Genomic DNA, 17,972 nt, shown 5'->3' with positions numbered 1-17,972 from the left:
TTCTCTTTCTTGGCCCAATCCTTCATGAAGTGGCTTTCCGATAAAAAGAAATGTATGAAGCCGCTGGGGGAGATTATCCGGAGATGTGGACTGAGGTGTCATCAATATGCGGAAGATACCCAGTTCTACCTTTCCTTTTCATTAAATCCAGGTGAGGCAGTGGCTGTTCTGAACCAGTGCCTGGGCACGGTAATGTACTGGATGAGGGCTAATAAACTGAGACTCAATCCAGACAAGACGGAGGTACTGTTAGCGGGTGGTTCATCTGTCCGGCGAGGTGATGTTTGCCCTGTCCTGGACGGGGTTGCACTCTCCCTAAAGGATCGGGTCCATAGTTTGGGGGTGCTCTTGGATCCAGAACTGTCACTTGAGGCACAGGTGAACTCAGTGGCAAAGAGCACCTTTTATCAGCTTAGGCTGATATACCAACTGTGCCCTTATCTGGACAGAGATAGCCTAGCTACAGTTATCCAGGCTCTGATAACTTCTTGTTTGGATTACTGCAATGCGTTATATGTGGGGCTGCCTTTGAAAATGGTCTGGAAACTGCAACTTCAACGGGCAGCCCGTTTACTAACAGGGACTGGCCGGCGAGACCACATCAAGCCAGTCCTTTTCCAGCTTCATTGGCTGCCAGTCCAGGTCCAGGCCCGATTCAAAGTGCTGGTATTAACATTTAAAGCCCTAAACGGCTTGGGGCCAGGCTATCTGAAGGAACGCCTCCTCCCATATGTACCTGCCCAGTCCTTCTCCACGAGCTCCTGCCAAAGGAAGTGAGGCAGGTGGCTACCAGGAGGAGGGCCTTCTCTGCTGTGGCACCCCGGCTGTGGAATGAGCTCCCTAAGGAGGTTCGCTTGGCACCTACATTATTTGCTTTTAGATGCCAGGTGAAGACCTTTTTATTCTCCCAGCATTTTAACAGTCTATAAATAAATTTTAACTTGGTGTTTTAAATTTGTAAATTTAAATGCAGGGCCGGTGCCAGACTATTTTGTGCCCTAGGCAAGGTGAGCTACTTCCACCACCACCACCACCACCCAAAATTGCCAACTTTGATTCAGCTGTTCAAGAAGAGCTATTATATTTTCCTTTTATTATGTTTTTTCTTAAAACAGCTAATTTATATAAAACTGTGACCCTTGAAGGGCAGTACTGCGCCCCTCTGAGGTCTGCGCCCTAGGCGGCTGCCTAGTTCGCTTAATGGTAGCGCCGGCCCTGGGTGCACAGCCTTTTTGATCCTAAGGGTCTCATAGGATGCCGTTCCAGCGGTCAGGGATCACACATGAGCAGGCTTATGTGATCCTGATCTTGGCAGCAATGGGGAAAGAGCAATTGTATGAAGATCTCTGCAGGGAGCGAGCAGGCTAAGGATCAGCAATGATATAATGGAGGGGAGGCATCCAGCAGAGGCAGCTTTTTGGGGAACCAATAGGCCCAAAGTCCTATCTTGGACTTTAACCCACCCACTCAGAAAGGGGCCCTCTCTGCTTGCCTCTTGACCTATTGGACATTCACCTGGCATGCATCAACAAGGGCTGTGGCTCATGGTGATAGAGCACCTGCTTTCCACGCAGAAGGCCCAAGGTTCAATCCCTGGCTTCTCCAGGTAGGGCAAGGGAAGAATCCTGCCTGAAACCCTGGAGAGCCATTGCTGCCAGTCAGTGTCGACAATACTAGGCTAGATGGACCAATGCTCTGACTCAGTAGAAGGCTGCTCCCTTTGTTCCTATGGAAGTCAGCAGCAACGGCTGCCTTGCGCAAGGTGGGCGCCATACTTCAAGAAGGATGCAGACAAGCTGGAGGGGGTTCAGAGGAGGGCAACGAGGATGATCAGGGGTCTGGAAACAAAGCCCTGTGGAGAGAGACTGAAAGAACTGGGCATGTTTAGCCTGGAGAAGAGAAGATTGAGGGGAGACATGATAGCACTCTTCAAGTCCTTGAAAGCTTGTCACACAGAGGAGGGCCGGGATCTCTTCTCGATCCTCCCAGAGTGCAGGACATGGAATAACGGGCTCAAGTTAAAGGAAGCCAGATTCCGGCTGGACATCAGGAAAAGCTTCCTGGCTGTTAGAGCAGTATGACAATGGAACGAATGACCTAGGGAGGTCGTGGGCTCTCCCACACTAGAGGCCTTCAAGAGGCAGCTGGACAACCCTCTGTCAGGGATGCTTTAAGGTGGATCCTGCATTGAGCAGGAGGTTGGACTCAATGGCCCCTTCCAACTCTACTGTTCTATGAATCTATGATAATGTGTTGCCCTGTTTGGAAGAATTTATTCTGTTCGATTGCGAAGGCAACGGACCTTCAGCTAGTTAGAAATCCTTCCTGCTGCTTTGGGGGACGTGAAGGCCTGGATCTTGCTGTTACAGCGGCATCATTGTCAATGTTCCATTCTTGTGTTGCATCGCAGAATGAAAAGGACCATGGTTGCCTTTCAAAGAGGCTCTGCTGCCCTCCATTGGCAGAATCCTTGTTCGGCAGAAAGAGCACAAAACGTCGTTTCCAACCTTTGTTCTGACCTGCTGCTTCTTTTTGCTTCTCAAATACAGTTAAAACTTTAACATGGGGAGGAGGAAAGAAAAATGCAGGAGGTCTGGGGGACGTTCATCCCCAGACCCTCCTTGCAGGCCCCACTGGAGGGGTGGGGGGAAATCCCTTTTGGCGTTTTTAGTGGAGTGTTTTAGGGTTCTGTACGGAGCGGCATCTGTTTCTTTCTTTTTCTTAAAATGTTAAACATTCCTACTTGGGGCGCTTCAGGTGGCTGTAGGAACCACATCAGGGGGTGGCACAGTGCAAGTCGCCCACCCCTGCCTTAACTTCTTGCTTTCAAGGATAACACCTCATGCATATTACGAATTAGCCCCTAGTCCACGGAAGGAAACATCGTCAGTTGCCAATGTGCCACAAGTTGGTTTTGTGGCCGCATGACGGCACTATGATTTAAGTGAATTTAAAATGGGAAACTGCACATGCTCAGAGTATTTCTTCTTTTTTCTCTCTTAATGTATTGGGAACATAGAAGCAGTTGTAAAGCGTGGAACAGCACGGGGAGGCGGGGAGCAGATAAATGTTAATTGTGCAGTTCATAACTGAAGTACTATACATGGCTAGGGTGACCATAAGGAAAGGAGGACAGGGCTCCTGCATCTTTAACAGTTGTACAGAAAAGGGAATTTCTGCAGGTGTCATTTGTATGCATGCAGCACCTGGTGAAATTCCCTCTTCGTCCCAACAGTTGAAGCTGCAGGAGCCCTGCCCTCTTGACCAGCTACAAAAGAGGGCAGGGCACCTGCAGCTTTAAATGTTGTGAGGAAGAAGGAATTTCACCAGGTGCTGCATGCATACAAATGATACCTGCTGCAATTCCCTTTATGAGTTCCATCAGGAGAGTATTTTATTGCACACTCGTTACTGGGCACTCACGGATTTCTACGAGTCCCTCTCACAACGTCGTCTGTCTCCTTCCCCTTCTTGCCTTCTTCACACCACAAATAAAGCACCCAGTAAGTCTTACCTATTTTTAAAGATGGACGTTTCTGCCATCTCTTGCTGTGTGCAGGAGAAACAGCGCCATCAAAACAGCCCCCTGAATGGGCCACCTGCACGTTGTTTACTTCCTCTTTCAAAAGAGGAAGTAATGAGGAACAAACGCGGGAGTAGCAACGGTAAGCAGACATGCTTTCCCCTTGTGTGATGATCCTCTACAACTGTTAGAGATACAGGAGCCCTCTCCTCCCTTCCATAAGGTCACCCTAGCACTGTCAGTTATTGAATAAAGGGTGACCATATGAAAAGGAGGACAGGGCTCCTGTATCTTTAACTGTAATGTAGAAAAGGGAATTGCAGCAGGTATCAATTGAAGAGGGTGAAATTCTCTCTTCATCAACACAGTTAAAGCTGCAGGAGCCCTGCCCTCTTTTGTATCTGGCCACTCTACTATAGCTAGTGTAGCTTTAAGTATTGTGATGAAGAGGGAATTTCACCCACTTCAATTGACACCTGTTGCAATACCCTTTTCTAGATGTGCGGACTTTATACTGTTAGTTTTACCCTACCCAGTGCCTGCTTACCCTACCCTGTGCCTGTTTGCATTCTCTTCCCCTCCTTATTGTTTTACTATGATTTTATTAGATTGTAAGCCTATGCGGCAGGGTCTTGCTATTTACTGTTTTACTCTGTACAGCACCATGTACATTGATGGTGCTATATAAATAAATAAATAAATAATAATAATAATAATAATAATAATAATAAAATATTTTAACACTTAATTTTAACTTAAATTTAAATTTTACTGTTTTAACTCTGTATTTTAATCTTATATCAACTTTGCTGTGTGGTTTTATCCTGGTTGCGCTTTTTATATTGTATTTCGTAATTGTGTTTTAACCTGTTGGGTGTTTTACTGTGGTTTTAATTTTTGTGAACCGCCCAGAGAGCTTCGGCTATTGGGCGGTATAAAAATGTAATAAATAAATAAATAAATAAATTAATAATAATAATAATAATAATAATAATAATAATAATACTGTTAAAGATACAGGAGCTCTGTCCTCCTTTTCATATGGTCACCCTAAATAAACAGCTAGAAAGAAAAAATGAAAGGGCAAAACTAGAGCTTCAGTTGCTGCTACTGAGCATGCTCCAGAGGTGAGGGCAAGAACAGGGCCAGGCTGGAGCTTCAGTTGCTGCTACTGAGCATGTGCAAGAACGAATACCGCCAGGGGGTGCGCGAGATGAAACAAAGGCAAGTTAAGGGTAAGGGTGGTGCTTCAGTTACTGCTACTGGGCATGCTCCAGAGGTGAGGGCAAGAACAGGGCCAGGCTGGTGCTTCAGTTGCTGCTACTGAGCATGTGTAAGAACGAATACCGCCAGGGGGTGCGCGAGATGAAACAAAGGCAAGTTAAGGGTAAGGGTGGTGCTTCAGTTACTGCTACTGGGCATGCTCCAAAGCGAAGACTGCCAGGCCTGCGGCTTCAGCTGCTGCTACTGAGCATGTCCGAGGCGAACTGAGCATGCTCAGTAGCCACTTGGGATGAGGAACTCGCCCTTTGCTGCAGCTGAGGTAGGCCGGAGGGAGAGGGGAAGATTAAAGACCCCGAAACCTCACTGGGGCCGGGGGTGGCCATGAGAAAAGGAGAACTGCCCAGGCGTGCTTAGCAGCGGCATCCCAGGCAGAAGTTCAACAGGTGAAGACTCGCCTGGAGGAGGAGGAGGAGGAGGAGGCTCGACCAGTTGGATTTCTGCCTGAGACGCAGCACTCACAGGCGCCAGGCATGACCTCTCCAGATGTTCATTGCTTTTATTCCTTATTTCAGGTGTTTTTATGCAGCTCCTCAAGTCTCCAAAGGGCCTGAGGGCAGCTTGCAAATCGTCAGGCTCCAGCCTTGGACTCCAGCTCCCATCAGCCACAGCCAGGATGATGGGTGTTGTAATCCAACAATATTTCTAGAGCCACAGGTTGGCCAATGATGGGTGTGTGTGTGTGTGTGCTTGAAGCCAGCTGTGTTTGGTTCAGGGCAAAAAAAACCCAAACCGATTTCCTGGTAGGGAGGGATGAGGGTGGCCACAACCTTACCTGTCGAATGTCTGCCTGTCGTGCCACTTTTTAAGGCATAGGAAAAGCCTCTTCCAGACTGCATTGTTTTTTCAATGAGGAGCGGTATATAAATACGCCTGGAACGCTCTTCCAGAACACTTGAGAACTACAAACTCAATCACTGCTTTTAAAACTCAGCTAAAAACTTTTCTTTTCCCTATAGCTTTTAAATATTAAGTTTGTTCTGACTCTATACTGTTAGCTTCACCCCACCCGGTGACTGTTTACACTTCCCTGTGCCTGTTTGCATTCTCTTTCCCTCCTTATTGTTTACTGCAACTTTATTAGATTGTAAGCCTATGCGGCAGGGTCTTGCTATTTACTGTACAGCACCATGTACATTGATGGTGCTTTATAAATAAATAAATAAATAATAATAATAATAATAATAATAATAATAATAACAACATTTCTATACCGCCCAATAGCCGGAGCTCTCTGGGCGGTTCACAAAAATTAAAACCATTCATCATATAAAACAACAGTATAAAACCATAATATAAAATACAATATAAAAGCTCAACCAGATAAAAACAGCAGCAATGCAAAATTACAAATTTAAAACCATGTTATTTAAAATTTATAGATTGTTAAAATGTTGGGAGAATAAAAAGGTCTTCAAATAAATTAGTGGGGGCGGTTTTAACTCTATGTCGAGTGTGGGAATTTGTGTGTGTGGGAGCTCAGGGTTTTATGGTTTCCCTCTGCGCCATCCACTCCCCTGTGGAGAATGTGGCTCCTTATTTATTTACTTATTTATTATACCACTTTTATCCTGCCCTTTAGCCAAAAAAAAAAAAAGGCTCTCAAGGCAGCTTACAAAAATATTCCTTAAGACAGTCCCTACCCACATGCTTACAGTCTGAAAAACATGACACGAAAGGAAAGGGGATGGGGAGGGAGGAGGAAAAATAAAGAAAACAAATTCAGGCACTAGATTCTTAGTTACGAAGTTCAGCAGCTGCTTTCTCTCCCTCTCCCTCTAATAGCCTCATACAGGTCCAGGCAAGATGGAGGGATGCTTGACTGCTGCTTCCTTTCCCTCTGATGGCCTCCTTGGCTCCTGGGGTGATCTGCCCGAGGCTGTTAGGGGCACGGTCCTTGTTCCAACGCTGCTTCCCTTCTCTGACCTCCGCTTGCGTTCCCTTGACAGGGCCCCTTGGGGATGCAGGCTCCAAGTGCCGGCGATGCTGCCATTGAAAAGAGGGTGCGGGAGGCCGTGCAGGCGGATCCCTTGGCCGCTGACCTCAAGTGCAGCTTCTTCGTCTCGGCTCTGCAGAGCTACAAGCGCGATTCTGTCCTCCGGCCCTTCCCGGGGCTCTATGCCACGGAGGAGACCAAGGATTTCGAGGCTTTGGTGAGTTGTCACAGGGCCAGGCATCCGCTTGTGACGGCCGGAATGATACCGATTTACACTTCGGCCTGCGTGGAGCAGGGCTTGGAAGGCTTTCTGATGCAGACGTGTCGCTGGGGCTCATTGTGGGTCCCCACCTTTGGGTTGGCCTTGAGGGCTGACAAAAGTCTATGGCCATCAGGAAAGGCATCCTCCAAGGAGAAATGTCGTCCCCCTGACCTCGCAGGGGGCCTCCGAAATGTAGTGCGAGGTCAGGGAAAAACCCCTGCTCCCCACCTCCCAACTCCCAAGCCTGGGGTGGGGGTGGGGTGGGGGTTCTGTGGGACTCCACATTCACTATGAAACAAATTCCTCCCCTCAACCCTTCGTTTGAAGCTGGAGCACAGGACAGAGGCTTGGTGCTTTGGCTCTGTGCTTGCTGCATTTTGGACAGAGGGATGGGCATCAGAAGGAATGGGCCATAAAAGAAAACACACACGTTTGAAATTCAACCATCCGGAAAGCGCACAGCCAAAACTAATTCCCGGCATTCTCCCCAGTTCCTCTCCCCCCCACCCCGAAACTTCAAGGTTAGGAGGAAATTTGGGGGCTTCTTACATTGCCTTAAGCCACCCTTCCCCAGCTTGTTGCCATAGAATAGTAGAGTTGGAAGGGGCCTCGAAGGCCATCAGGTCCAACCCCCTGCTGAATGCAGGAATCCACCTTAAAGCATCCCCGACAGGTGGTTGTCCAGCTGCCTCTTGAATGCCTCTAGTGTGGGAGAGCCCACAACCTCCCTAGGTCATGGGTTCCATTGTCGTACTGCTCTAACAGTCAGGAAGTTTTTCCTGATGTCCAGCCGGAACCTGGCTTCCTGTAACTTGAGCCCGTTATTCCGTGTCCTGCACTCTGGGAGGATCGAGAAGAGATCCTGGCCCTCCTCTGTGTGACAACCTTTTAAGTATTTGAAGAGTGCTCTCATGTCTCCCCTCAATCTTCTCTTCTCCAGGCTAAACATGCCCAGTTCTTTCAGTCTCTCTTCATAGGGCTTTGTTTCCAGACCCCTGATCATCCTGGTTGCCCTCCTCTGAACACGCTCCAGCTTGTCTGCATCCTTCTTGAAGTGTGGAGCCCAAAACTGGACGCAATACTCTAGATGAGGCCTAACCAGGGCTGAATAGAGGGGGAACTAGTACCTCCAGATGTTTTGGACTGCGACTATCAGAATTCTTGACTATTGGCCATGCTGGCTAGAGCTGATGGGAGTTGAAGTCCGAAACATCTGCAGCACACCAGGTTGGGGTAGGGTGGTCAGAGCACATGTATGGAAACCTGCATAGAGCCAAACTCATAAATTCAGGGCTGAACTAGATGTGATGCTAAACAACTCTCTTGAAGTGCTGTTAGGTGTATTTTTTTTATAAAAAATGTTAATAGCTGTAGGGTGAATGGGATTTTGGTTGGGGGTGTGGGGACGGTGCATTCCTCCCCTGTTGCAGTCCTGATGAAAATGGCCTCCCGCTGAAGGCAAGTAGGACAAATTGCGCAAATTATCTCAATTTATACCCGTCTCACAAACAAGTCCACAGAACCCACTTCTGAACCTCGCGTTTATGACCACCCCAAAGAACCAGCATCTCTAAAGCTTCCCTATGTGGTTACCTGGAGGCACTGTTAACTCGCCACAGGCGACATGCTGAATGGCTCTTTACAAGTCTGAATCATACAATGTGTAATTTGAAGCTGGAACACAGCAATATTCAGTTTTGGGGGCAGGGATTTGGATTGCCTTGTGCTGGGGGCGGGGGGGTTTCTATCGTTTTTTATTGCCCCTGCTAGCCTCCTGGGAGAATGGCCGGTTGGGTGCCGCAGCATTGGAGATGCCCTGAGCGCCTGCAGACAGCAGCTTCCAAACTGTCCTGGCCCTTTGCTGCTCCAAAGGAGGAAAGTTCGGCATGGGTGGGAGAGAAGAGGTGTTCTAGTTTGCTCCTGCATGGCCAGCTGCTCGTAACTCTCTCCAGGGGGTAGCAAGACGCTCATCGCGGACCAGAATTTTAGAGTTCAGTCCTGCCTTCGGATTCTGGCTTTTGGCTTATTTGGTTTAGGTGGCTTTATATATACACACCAGCTGCAGAGTGCAGATTGGCCATTTCTCCCAAGCAAGAAGAGAAACCGTGTATGCCTGTTGCAGAAAACTAGTCTTTCTGGGAAGACAGGTTGCCCAGGGAAATGGTTGCAAAACTAGTCTTTAGAATTTTAAAGGGCAGCAGATGTGCTGGACCACCACTCCCAGCGTCCCCCAACCCACCGGGTTTTCTTGCACGTAAACATGCATCGGACGGGACCGTTAGAGACGTTGCTTCTTTTCTTTTCTGTCTTTTTCACCACTAGGGGTCTCTTAACTGTGCAAGATGATCCAGAAAATCCAGAGTCACCCCCCTAAGCGTGTTTCTCTCTCAGCTTGCAGACACGGATGCGCTGGGCAGCCTGAAGGAGCTTCTTGAGTCAGCCCAAGACACGGACAAGCAGGCCTGGGAGCTGCTGGGCTGGGTCTTGTCTTCCAAGGCCTTGTGCATACACAGCACCGGCAAACAAGAGGTTAGAGTTTACCTTCTGGTGACGGGATGAACGGAATTTATTTATTTATTTATTTATTTATTGCACTTCTATACCGCCCCCATAGCCAGGGCTCTCTGGGCGGTTTACAGAAATTCTAAAATTGAGATAAAAACAAGTATACAAAATTTAAAATTCTAAAACACAGAACATACACACATAAAGCATTAAAAACTGTTAAAAAACTAAACGTGGGTGATTAAGATGTGCCGCCATATGCCTGGGCAAAGTCTTAACCTGGCGCCAGAAAGATAGCAGGGTTGGTGCCAGGCGAGCCTCGTCAGGGAGATCGTTTCATAGTCTGGGGGCCACCACCGAAAAGGCCCTGTCCCTCGTTGCCACACTCCAAGCCTCTCTCGGAGTAGGCACCTGGAGGAGGACCTTAGATGTTGAACGTAGTGACCGGGTATATTCACATCGGGAGAGGCGTTCCGTCAGGTATTGTGGTCCCAAGCCGTGTAAGGCTTTATAGGTCAAAACTAGCACCTTGAATTGGGCTCGGAAACATACAGGCAGCCAGTGCAAGTGGACCAGAGCAGGTGTTATATGGTCGAACCTTCTGGTTCCCAAAATCAATCTGGCCGCTGCATTTTGCAAGAGCTGCAGCTTCCGAACCGTCTTCAAAAGCAGCCCTACGTAGAGCGCATTGCAGTAATCTAACTTGGAGGTTACCAGAGCATGGACAACTGAAGCCCGGTTATCCCTGTCTAGATAGGGGCGTAGCTGGGCCACCAACCGGAGTTTGTAGAAGGCACTCCATGCCACTGAGGTCACCTGAGCCTCAAGTGACAGTGATGGATCTAAAAGAACCCCCAAGCTACGAACCTGCTCCTTCAGGGGGAGTGCAATCCTATCCAGATCCAGTAGAACACCCCCCCATCCTGTCAGCGGAATCACCTCCTAACAGCATCTCAGTCTTGTCTGGATTGAGTTGCAGTTTATTAGCCCTCATCCAGTCCATTGTCGCAGCCAGGCACTGGTTCAACACATCCACAGCCTCTCCTGCTGAAGATGAAAAGTAAAACCAAGCTGTTAGGTGGGTAACAAGCTTAAAATCCAGCGACAAAGCCACAGGATAAGGCTAAATTTTATTACGGTTGGATCCAGGTGTAGTCATGCTTTGCGCAGACCCATTGCAATTAATGGATGTTAAGTTCGCCATTGTTTTTGATTTGTCTGCCCTAATTACATGATATCTTGTAAGGCAACCCACTCAATGAGTATGCTGACTATATTGATAACTGCTGTTCTGGTTTAGACACTCATCCGGTTCTTTAATTCCAGGAGGTGATTCTTTGTTGGTGGCTTCGCGTCCAGTGCTGAGAGCCTCAGGCCGCGAGCCCTTTAGCTCGCGCCCTTCGGCTCGCGCCTTCTAGCACCCAGGGGCCTTTTGTACCTGCAAGGGGCGGGGCGGACAAACACTCAGCTCAGCAGTCCTCCAAGCCTTGCCCACAGATTACATGCTATGAAAGGGAAAAGGAAAACAAGAAAACTCAGGGCACCTTGATTAAATGCAATCCCAAAACCTTGAAGGGCTTCCACGCACCCAGTAGAGTCGATCTATGCTTTTAAGCCAGTAACATGAATATATCTTAATGACGCTGCAGTACAAGAAGATCCAAGAGCTGACAGGAGCACCCAGCGTCCCGGTTGCTGCACCAGACTTCCTGTTCGAGATCACGTACTGTGACCAAATGAATGCCAAATTCGAGGAGACCAGGGCCGGGAGGGACCTCATCTATGCGTTCCACGGGAGCCGCCTGGAGAATTTCCACTCCATCCTGCACAACGGGTTGCACTGCCATTTAAACCGGGTAAGGGCTGAGTCTCGCTTGCCCCGACGTAAGGGAAGGGTCGAAGCAAAGGCCTCTCAAGGCCACCAGCAGGACGCGAGGGCAGTCGCTCTGGCCCACGGCTCCCCTGCAGCTGGTCGTGCCGAGGTCCCCTGCCTCCGAACCTTTTCTTTAAAAACTTTTTATTAAACATCAATACAAATCAATACATCAATACAAATAAAACAATACTACATAATACACAATAATGTAAAATAAACATTTGATAACATATATTCTAGCTTAATTCTATTAACATAATCATACTTAACATAAAAGTGCTCCCCTCACCCACAGGATCTTATTCCTGTTTCCAGAATCTCATTGCTTCCTCTGGAGGTGTTTTCCCTCTCCCCTTTGATAAAACAAATTCTAGAAACTGTTTCCATATTCCCTCAAAATCATTCGTTTTTATCCTTCCTCTTCTAACTTTCATGTTCCATGTTAATTTATCGTTAATAGCAATATCCCCTATTTCTTTATACCAATCTTCTATATGATAATCCCCTTGAACCTTCCAGTTTCTAGATATCATAAATCTTGCTGCTGTTAACAAATTCATTATCAATTCTTTTGTCTCTTTATTACAATTCAGTTCTCCATATAATGATAACAATGCCGCTATAGGTAACTCTTCAATCTCCATTCCTAAAATTTCTTTTAGCTCATTAAACACCATTTCCCATAATTTTTGTACAAGTTCGCATTCCCACCACATATGTAAATATATTCCTTTCTTTTGACAACCTCTCCAGCAGCTTGCTGAATTCATCTCCTGCCTCCGATCCTGGTGGTGGCATGTTTCCATCAGGAGCCATTCATACACTATATCAGCCGTCCCTAACCTAGTGTCCTCTAGAAGGGTCGGACTACAACTCCCAGCATGCCCCAGCCAGCAAGCTGGGAGTTGTCATCCAACATACCCTGAGAGCATTAGACTGGACTACTCCATGACTATGTCTGACCCCATCTAAAACCATCTCAGCCAGTGGTTGGCACCTTGCGGCAGCGAATTCCATAAGTTCTCTGTCTGAAGAAGTCCATCCTTTTGTCCGTCCTGAATCTCTTGCTGATTAGCTTTATTGCAGGACTTCTTATATTAATAGCAAGGGAGAACAACTTCCACCTATCCACTTTCACCCCACCTAATTTGATAAACGTTGATCATGTGTCATTTGCCTTTCCTCCCCTAATCTAAGAAGTCCCAAATATTGTTCAGCTTCATTGCAGTCCATGTGGGATTGCTTCTTCTCGGGGTGCCATTGCCTCTGTTTCGTCGTGGTTTCGCTGCAGAACCAGGCTGGTGGCAGGAAATCTTCTCTTCAAGCAGACACGGTGCTTGGTGGTCGATCACGTGTGCTGCACTAATGCCCATTCCCTCCTTGGCCTGCCTTCTGTGCACGCCTGCGGCAAAGTCATGGTCCAAGAAGGAGGTGGTGCTCCCCTTTATTGCACCCTGCAGCCCATCTGCCTCCTAGTGGTTCTGCCTCTGAGCCAACGGGCTGGGAGCAGCGTGTTGTTGGACAAGCAAGCCAGCAGAAAGGACCAAAGCCCTTGCTCTGCGTGTGCTGCAAACTTCCATTGGTTCACACTGTGAACCACTGTGGATTCAGGCAGTTCGTAGAAATCAGGTGCCAGAGGACGTGTGTATTTACCCTATTTCTTCGATTCTAAGACACATTTTTCCCCCCATATAAACATCTCTAAAAATGGGGTGCGTCTTAGAATCGCAGGTGTGTCTTAAGTTTTTTTTTTTCTGTTGGTGGTACTGAAATTAGTGTGCGTCTTACAATCGATGGCGTCTTACAATCAAAGAAATACGGTATCTGGGCTTTACTGCCTGCTCAGCCCCAAAGGCAGGGTGGGCAACACATAGCCCTCCAGATGTCTTGCTTGCACCCATGTCCTGCTTGTGGGTTCCTGGTCAACGGCTGGTTGGCCACTGTGTGAACAGAATGCTGGACTAGATGGACCCTTGGTCTGATCCAGCAGGGCTCTCCTGATGTCCTTATGTTTTGACCTACAGTTCTCATCATCCCGCACCTTTGGCTATGCTGGCTGGGGCTGATGGGAATTGTAGGCCAAAACACCCAGAGGTGGCCCACCCCTGCCCAAAGGCTTCGAGCAGCTCCGACTTAAATGTTCGGATTTGTAAATGAAACTATAGGAAGTGTCTTTCCCTTCTCTTGTCGTGGTCTGTGTTGTGTAAGCCGGCAGGGTCCTAGCAGAGGTTTTCCTTGTTTAGGGAAAGGCACTAGTCCAAACAGTGATCCGGTTGGAACCGGGCTCAAAGAATCATAGAATAGAATCCTCCCCAGTCCCTCTTCCCCAAAACTTCAAGGTTGGGAGGAAATTTGGGGGCTTCTTACATTGCCTTAAGCCACCTTTCCCCAACCTGTTGTTGTAGAATCATAGAATAGTAGAGTTGGAAGGGGTCTCTTAAGGCCATCGAGTCCAACCCCCTGATCAATGCAGGAATCCACCTTAAAGCCTCCCTGACATGTCCCTCTGCAGGCATCCTGCCCCAGAGGGACTGGGGCTGACCTTCCAGAAGCTACAGGGACCAGAGTGTCCTCCACCCTCCCCACTTTCTCTACGTCTGTAGTCTAGCGATGGGGCAGGATCTCAATAAACAACGTTCTTCTCTTTTTGAAAGGGAGGCTGCTAGCATGTGGTTCAGTGGTTGTGCCAAACCTTCCTCCTTTTTCCCCAGACCTCCTTGTTCGGGGAAGGCACCTACCTGACCAGCGACCTGAGCCTCGCTCTTCTCTATAGCCCTCACGGCCTCGGCTGGCAACGGAGCACCATGGGCCCGGTTCTTAGCTGCGTGGCCGTTTGCGAAATCATCGATCATCCAGATGTAAAATGCCAAGCCAAGAAGAAAGGCGAGTCTTCATTTAAAAAAATAAAAGCCGTCCCCAACCTGGGGCCCCTCAAATGGGTTTGGCTACAACTCCCATCATCTCCAGGGGCCATGCTGACTGGGAGCGGGGGGATGATGGGAGTTGTAGTCCAGCCCCAGGTTGGAGGAGGCTGGTCTAAAAGATTTCACAACGGCTTTCTAATACCAGGAGCCAGACTGCAGTTCCATCGAGCCCAGCTACTGACAGCCAGCTGCTCTCCCAAGCTTATTTTTATTTATTTATTTATTTATTTAAGGATTTTTATGCCGCCATTCAGCCAAAAAAGGCTCTCACGGCGGCTTACAAAAGTATTTCTTGACAGTCCCTGCCCACAGGCTTACAATCTAAAAGACATGACACAAAAGGAAAGGGGACTGGGAGGGAGGAGGAGGAGGGGGAAAAGGAAAGCAAATTCAGGCACTACAATCTTAGTTGCAAAAACCTGGGACTCTCTACATCAGGGGAGGTCTGGGGGCGGGGGCTTTTTGCTCCTCCCTCCATGCAGGCTGCCATCTTCCTAAGACAAGTAAATAACTTTAAAATAAAAAATTAGGGTGCTGGGCGGAGGTGGAGGCCACGCTATGAGGCGGTGATGAATGGGTGCTGCCCAACTCTGGTCTTGAAGCTCCAGTGCTCCCTCGTCTTTCACCTCGTTTCTAAGAGGCCTCTTTTCTTCTTGCACAGATTCTAAAGAAATCGACAAGAAGAGAGCCCGAGTGCGGAACAGCGAAGGGGGCGACGTCCCTCAGAAGTACTTCGTTGTGACGAACAACCAGCTGATACGGGTGAAATATTTGCTGGTGTATTCCCAAAAGCAACACCGGAGGTGAGCGGTCACCACTTCTTCTCTGCAGCTGTAATCCCCCCGATGGTGCTTTATAGACTAACTGGAAACTTGTTACCCTCCGCCAATCCGCCGTTTAACAATGCCGAAAAATATTATCTGGGATACAATAAGAGTGATAACACTCAACCATAAAGATACTAAGGAATTTTTATAGGTGAACGGTTCAAAAGATATCACAAATGTACAAAAGACAGGCATATAGATAACATTTACAAGGTGTTTATCAAACATTCATAATGAATCCCACAATAAGTTGGCATCCATTAAACATTCATGACAAGAATCAATAATCTCATAATATATGCGTCTAATAAATAATTTCATAAAGCATCTAATAATAATAAACAGTAGTCCGGTGCAAGTCCTGTTTCGAGAATTCTTCATCAGTAGGACGCTGTAAAATGATACAAAAACACCTTACTCAGCATTTGTAACCAACCACATACGTTGTCATGTACTACATTCAATGCAAGAAATCAGAGTATATTGGCCTCACCGACTGGTTCACAAAAGGAGCCGCGGCTATACATTTAGAGTGGAACCCTCCAAGGTTTATCTAAAGAAGAAATAGTGAAACTTGTAATTATAATTATAAACTATCCAAAACCTAAGTTGATTATACAAAGCTGTACGGAAGACTCTCAAGGCTTACCACCATATCATTTCCACGTATTCAAGCCGTCAGATAATGCTCTCAATTTCTTGAAAAGATTTCAAAAAGCTTCCAGTTCTTATAGATATTATCTGCCAGGAAGGAGAGATTGCAAGGGTGGTGGCAAAACAAGAGGCGGAGGGCGCTGTCGTTTCCGTGCAAGTGCATAGAAAAACCCACTGGCCGTGGAACTGAACTCTTAGGAATCCCACCCCCTTTAAATCAAGCTGCTAGTCCTTAGGGCTGCAAAGGTGAAGGTACGCTTCATGACTGCTAAAATCTCCGAAACAGACGGGAGAGGGGTGGGGTCACATCCAGTCCCCAGTGGTCTGGGGCAGGATCCTGCAGAGCGTGTCCTAACAGCTGCCTCTTTTGGTCTCTTTCTCTCCCCGTAGGCCTGCCAGTCAATCCTGGGTCTCCAAGCACCGCTTTGCTGTAACGATGATCCTGTATCTGCTACTGCTGATTATCATAGGGGCCAGCAACTCCCCGGCCTTCCTCTATTATTGGAACAAGCTCTTTGACTCCAAACGGTGACCTCTCAGGGCTCAGCTCCCCTCACACCATATGCCTTAAGAACGAGAAATCTAGAGCCGCCTTGAAAACCCATCAGCCTGGGGGTAGATGGAACCAGGTGGGGGCGGACATGTTTCGGCTGCCTTAACTTCCCCAGCCCCACCTTCTCACATATTTTTGACTGGCATCTCTGCACAAGAGTCTGGTACAGGGAACTTCCTCTTCTTTGCCTCGCTGAAGACGGAGTGCGAGGGTGGGAAGGTGCCGTGGGAGAGAAATGTGACACGGCGGTGACTTAGAGGTCAGAGTGCTGAGTCTGAGCTGTGTCCTGCTCCAATAAATAGCAACCTCTTTCATGTGCTCTGCAAATAAGGGTGATTTTTTTTTTCATCCTGTAACTCCCAGGGAGCTTTCGTACTCCTTTCTGACTGGGGCATTTGAAACACGTTTGCTGAAGCATTTTTTTTTTAAACTGCAGTGTCTGCGCATGAACGTACGTGTGTGTGTGTGTGTGTGTGTGAGAGAGAGAGAGAGAGAGAGAGAGAATGAAAGACCCCGTATCCTTTTAAATGCATTTTCCAGCAAATGTCTGTCCCTTGACCAAGCCAGAAACATTCACCCAATTTGAGAGCAAGAACTGCAGTGCTGGTTCCAACCACTTCTCTGCGCTGCTCCCTCATCTGTGCATTTCCCTTCCCTTGTTCCTGCTTCTCCTGGCTTCCTCCTGGGGCCAGGCTGCTTCTCCCTTTCAGTTTGTTCGGCTCATCGAGCTGAACCAAATATGAGCCTGAGCACAGCCTGCCTCAAGCAGAGTGGGCATTGAGGTAGGGTGACCCTATGGAAGGGAGAACATGTGTCTTTAACAGCTGTATGGAAGACACTCCTGTGTCTTTAACAGCTGTATGGAAAAGGGAATTTCAGCAGGAGTCATTTGTAGGCATGCAGCACCTGGTGAAATCCCCTCTTCATCACAACAGTTAAAGCTGCAGGAGTCTTGCTCTCTTTTGTATCTGGTCAAGAGGGCAGGGCTCCTGCAGCTTTAACTGTTGGGATGGAGAGGGAATTTCACCAGGTACTGCGAGGATAACAAATGACACCTGGTGAAATTAACCTTTCGGTACAACCGTTAAAGATACAGGAGCCCTGTCCTCTTTTCCATAGGGTCACCCTTGATTGAGGGAGATGCTAGGAAGAGCAAGATCTGTTCACGTGCAGCGAACACGTGTGACGTGGGTAGAGGTGATGGGTGCGGCACGTGTGTGACTCTCTTTTGAATTTGCTCAAGTCACGGAACTGTGCTCTAAGGCTTTTTTTTTTAAGGCAACGACTGATACCACCCCTCCCCAAACCGGGGTTTTTTCCAGATGGGCTGGACTACAACTCCCACCATCCCCAGCTGGCTGGGGATGTTGGGGGTTGTAATCTAATCCATTGGGAGGGGGGAACCAGCATGGGAAAGGCTGGCGTGTGCTCTCACCCACACGGCAGGAACCGGCAAGGGAGACGTCCTGCACATGGCACAGTCCTGTTCAGCCGCTGCAAGAGAATCCGGATCCCAGGGTCCAATGAAGAAAGGGGCCAACCCACTCAGGTGGGCCTGGAGGGGATGGCACCAGTGGAGGCTGGTGGCTCCGACGTCAGTGGGGAGGGGGATCCGCTCCGGGTTTCAGTCG

At 48.1% G+C, this 17,972-nt stretch overlaps 1 protein-coding gene across 1 annotated transcript; it reads left to right on the top strand.

Annotated features, from left to right (window-relative positions):
* Positions 1–5,000: 5,000 nt before the first annotated feature.
* On the top strand, positions 5,001–17,972 carry PARP16 (poly(ADP-ribose) polymerase family member 16). The gene is made up of 7 exons (XM_063142453.1): positions 5,001–5,066; positions 6,754–6,957; positions 9,394–9,531; positions 11,157–11,363; positions 14,095–14,266; positions 14,969–15,110; positions 16,179–17,972. Exons 1-7 carry the CDS (start codon positions 5,037–5,039, stop codon positions 16,318–16,320), a joined length of 1,035 nt encoding a protein of 344 aa, XP_062998523.1. The 5' UTR covers positions 5,001–5,036; the 3' UTR covers positions 16,321–17,972.

This window comes from Elgaria multicarinata, chromosome 16 (assembly GCF_023053635.1).
Source record: "Elgaria multicarinata webbii isolate HBS135686 ecotype San Diego chromosome 16, rElgMul1.1.pri, whole genome shotgun sequence".
NCBI classification, from domain to species: domain Eukaryota; kingdom Metazoa; phylum Chordata; class Lepidosauria; order Squamata; family Anguidae; genus Elgaria; species Elgaria multicarinata.
This window is presented reverse-complemented; position numbering and strand designations above follow the sequence as displayed.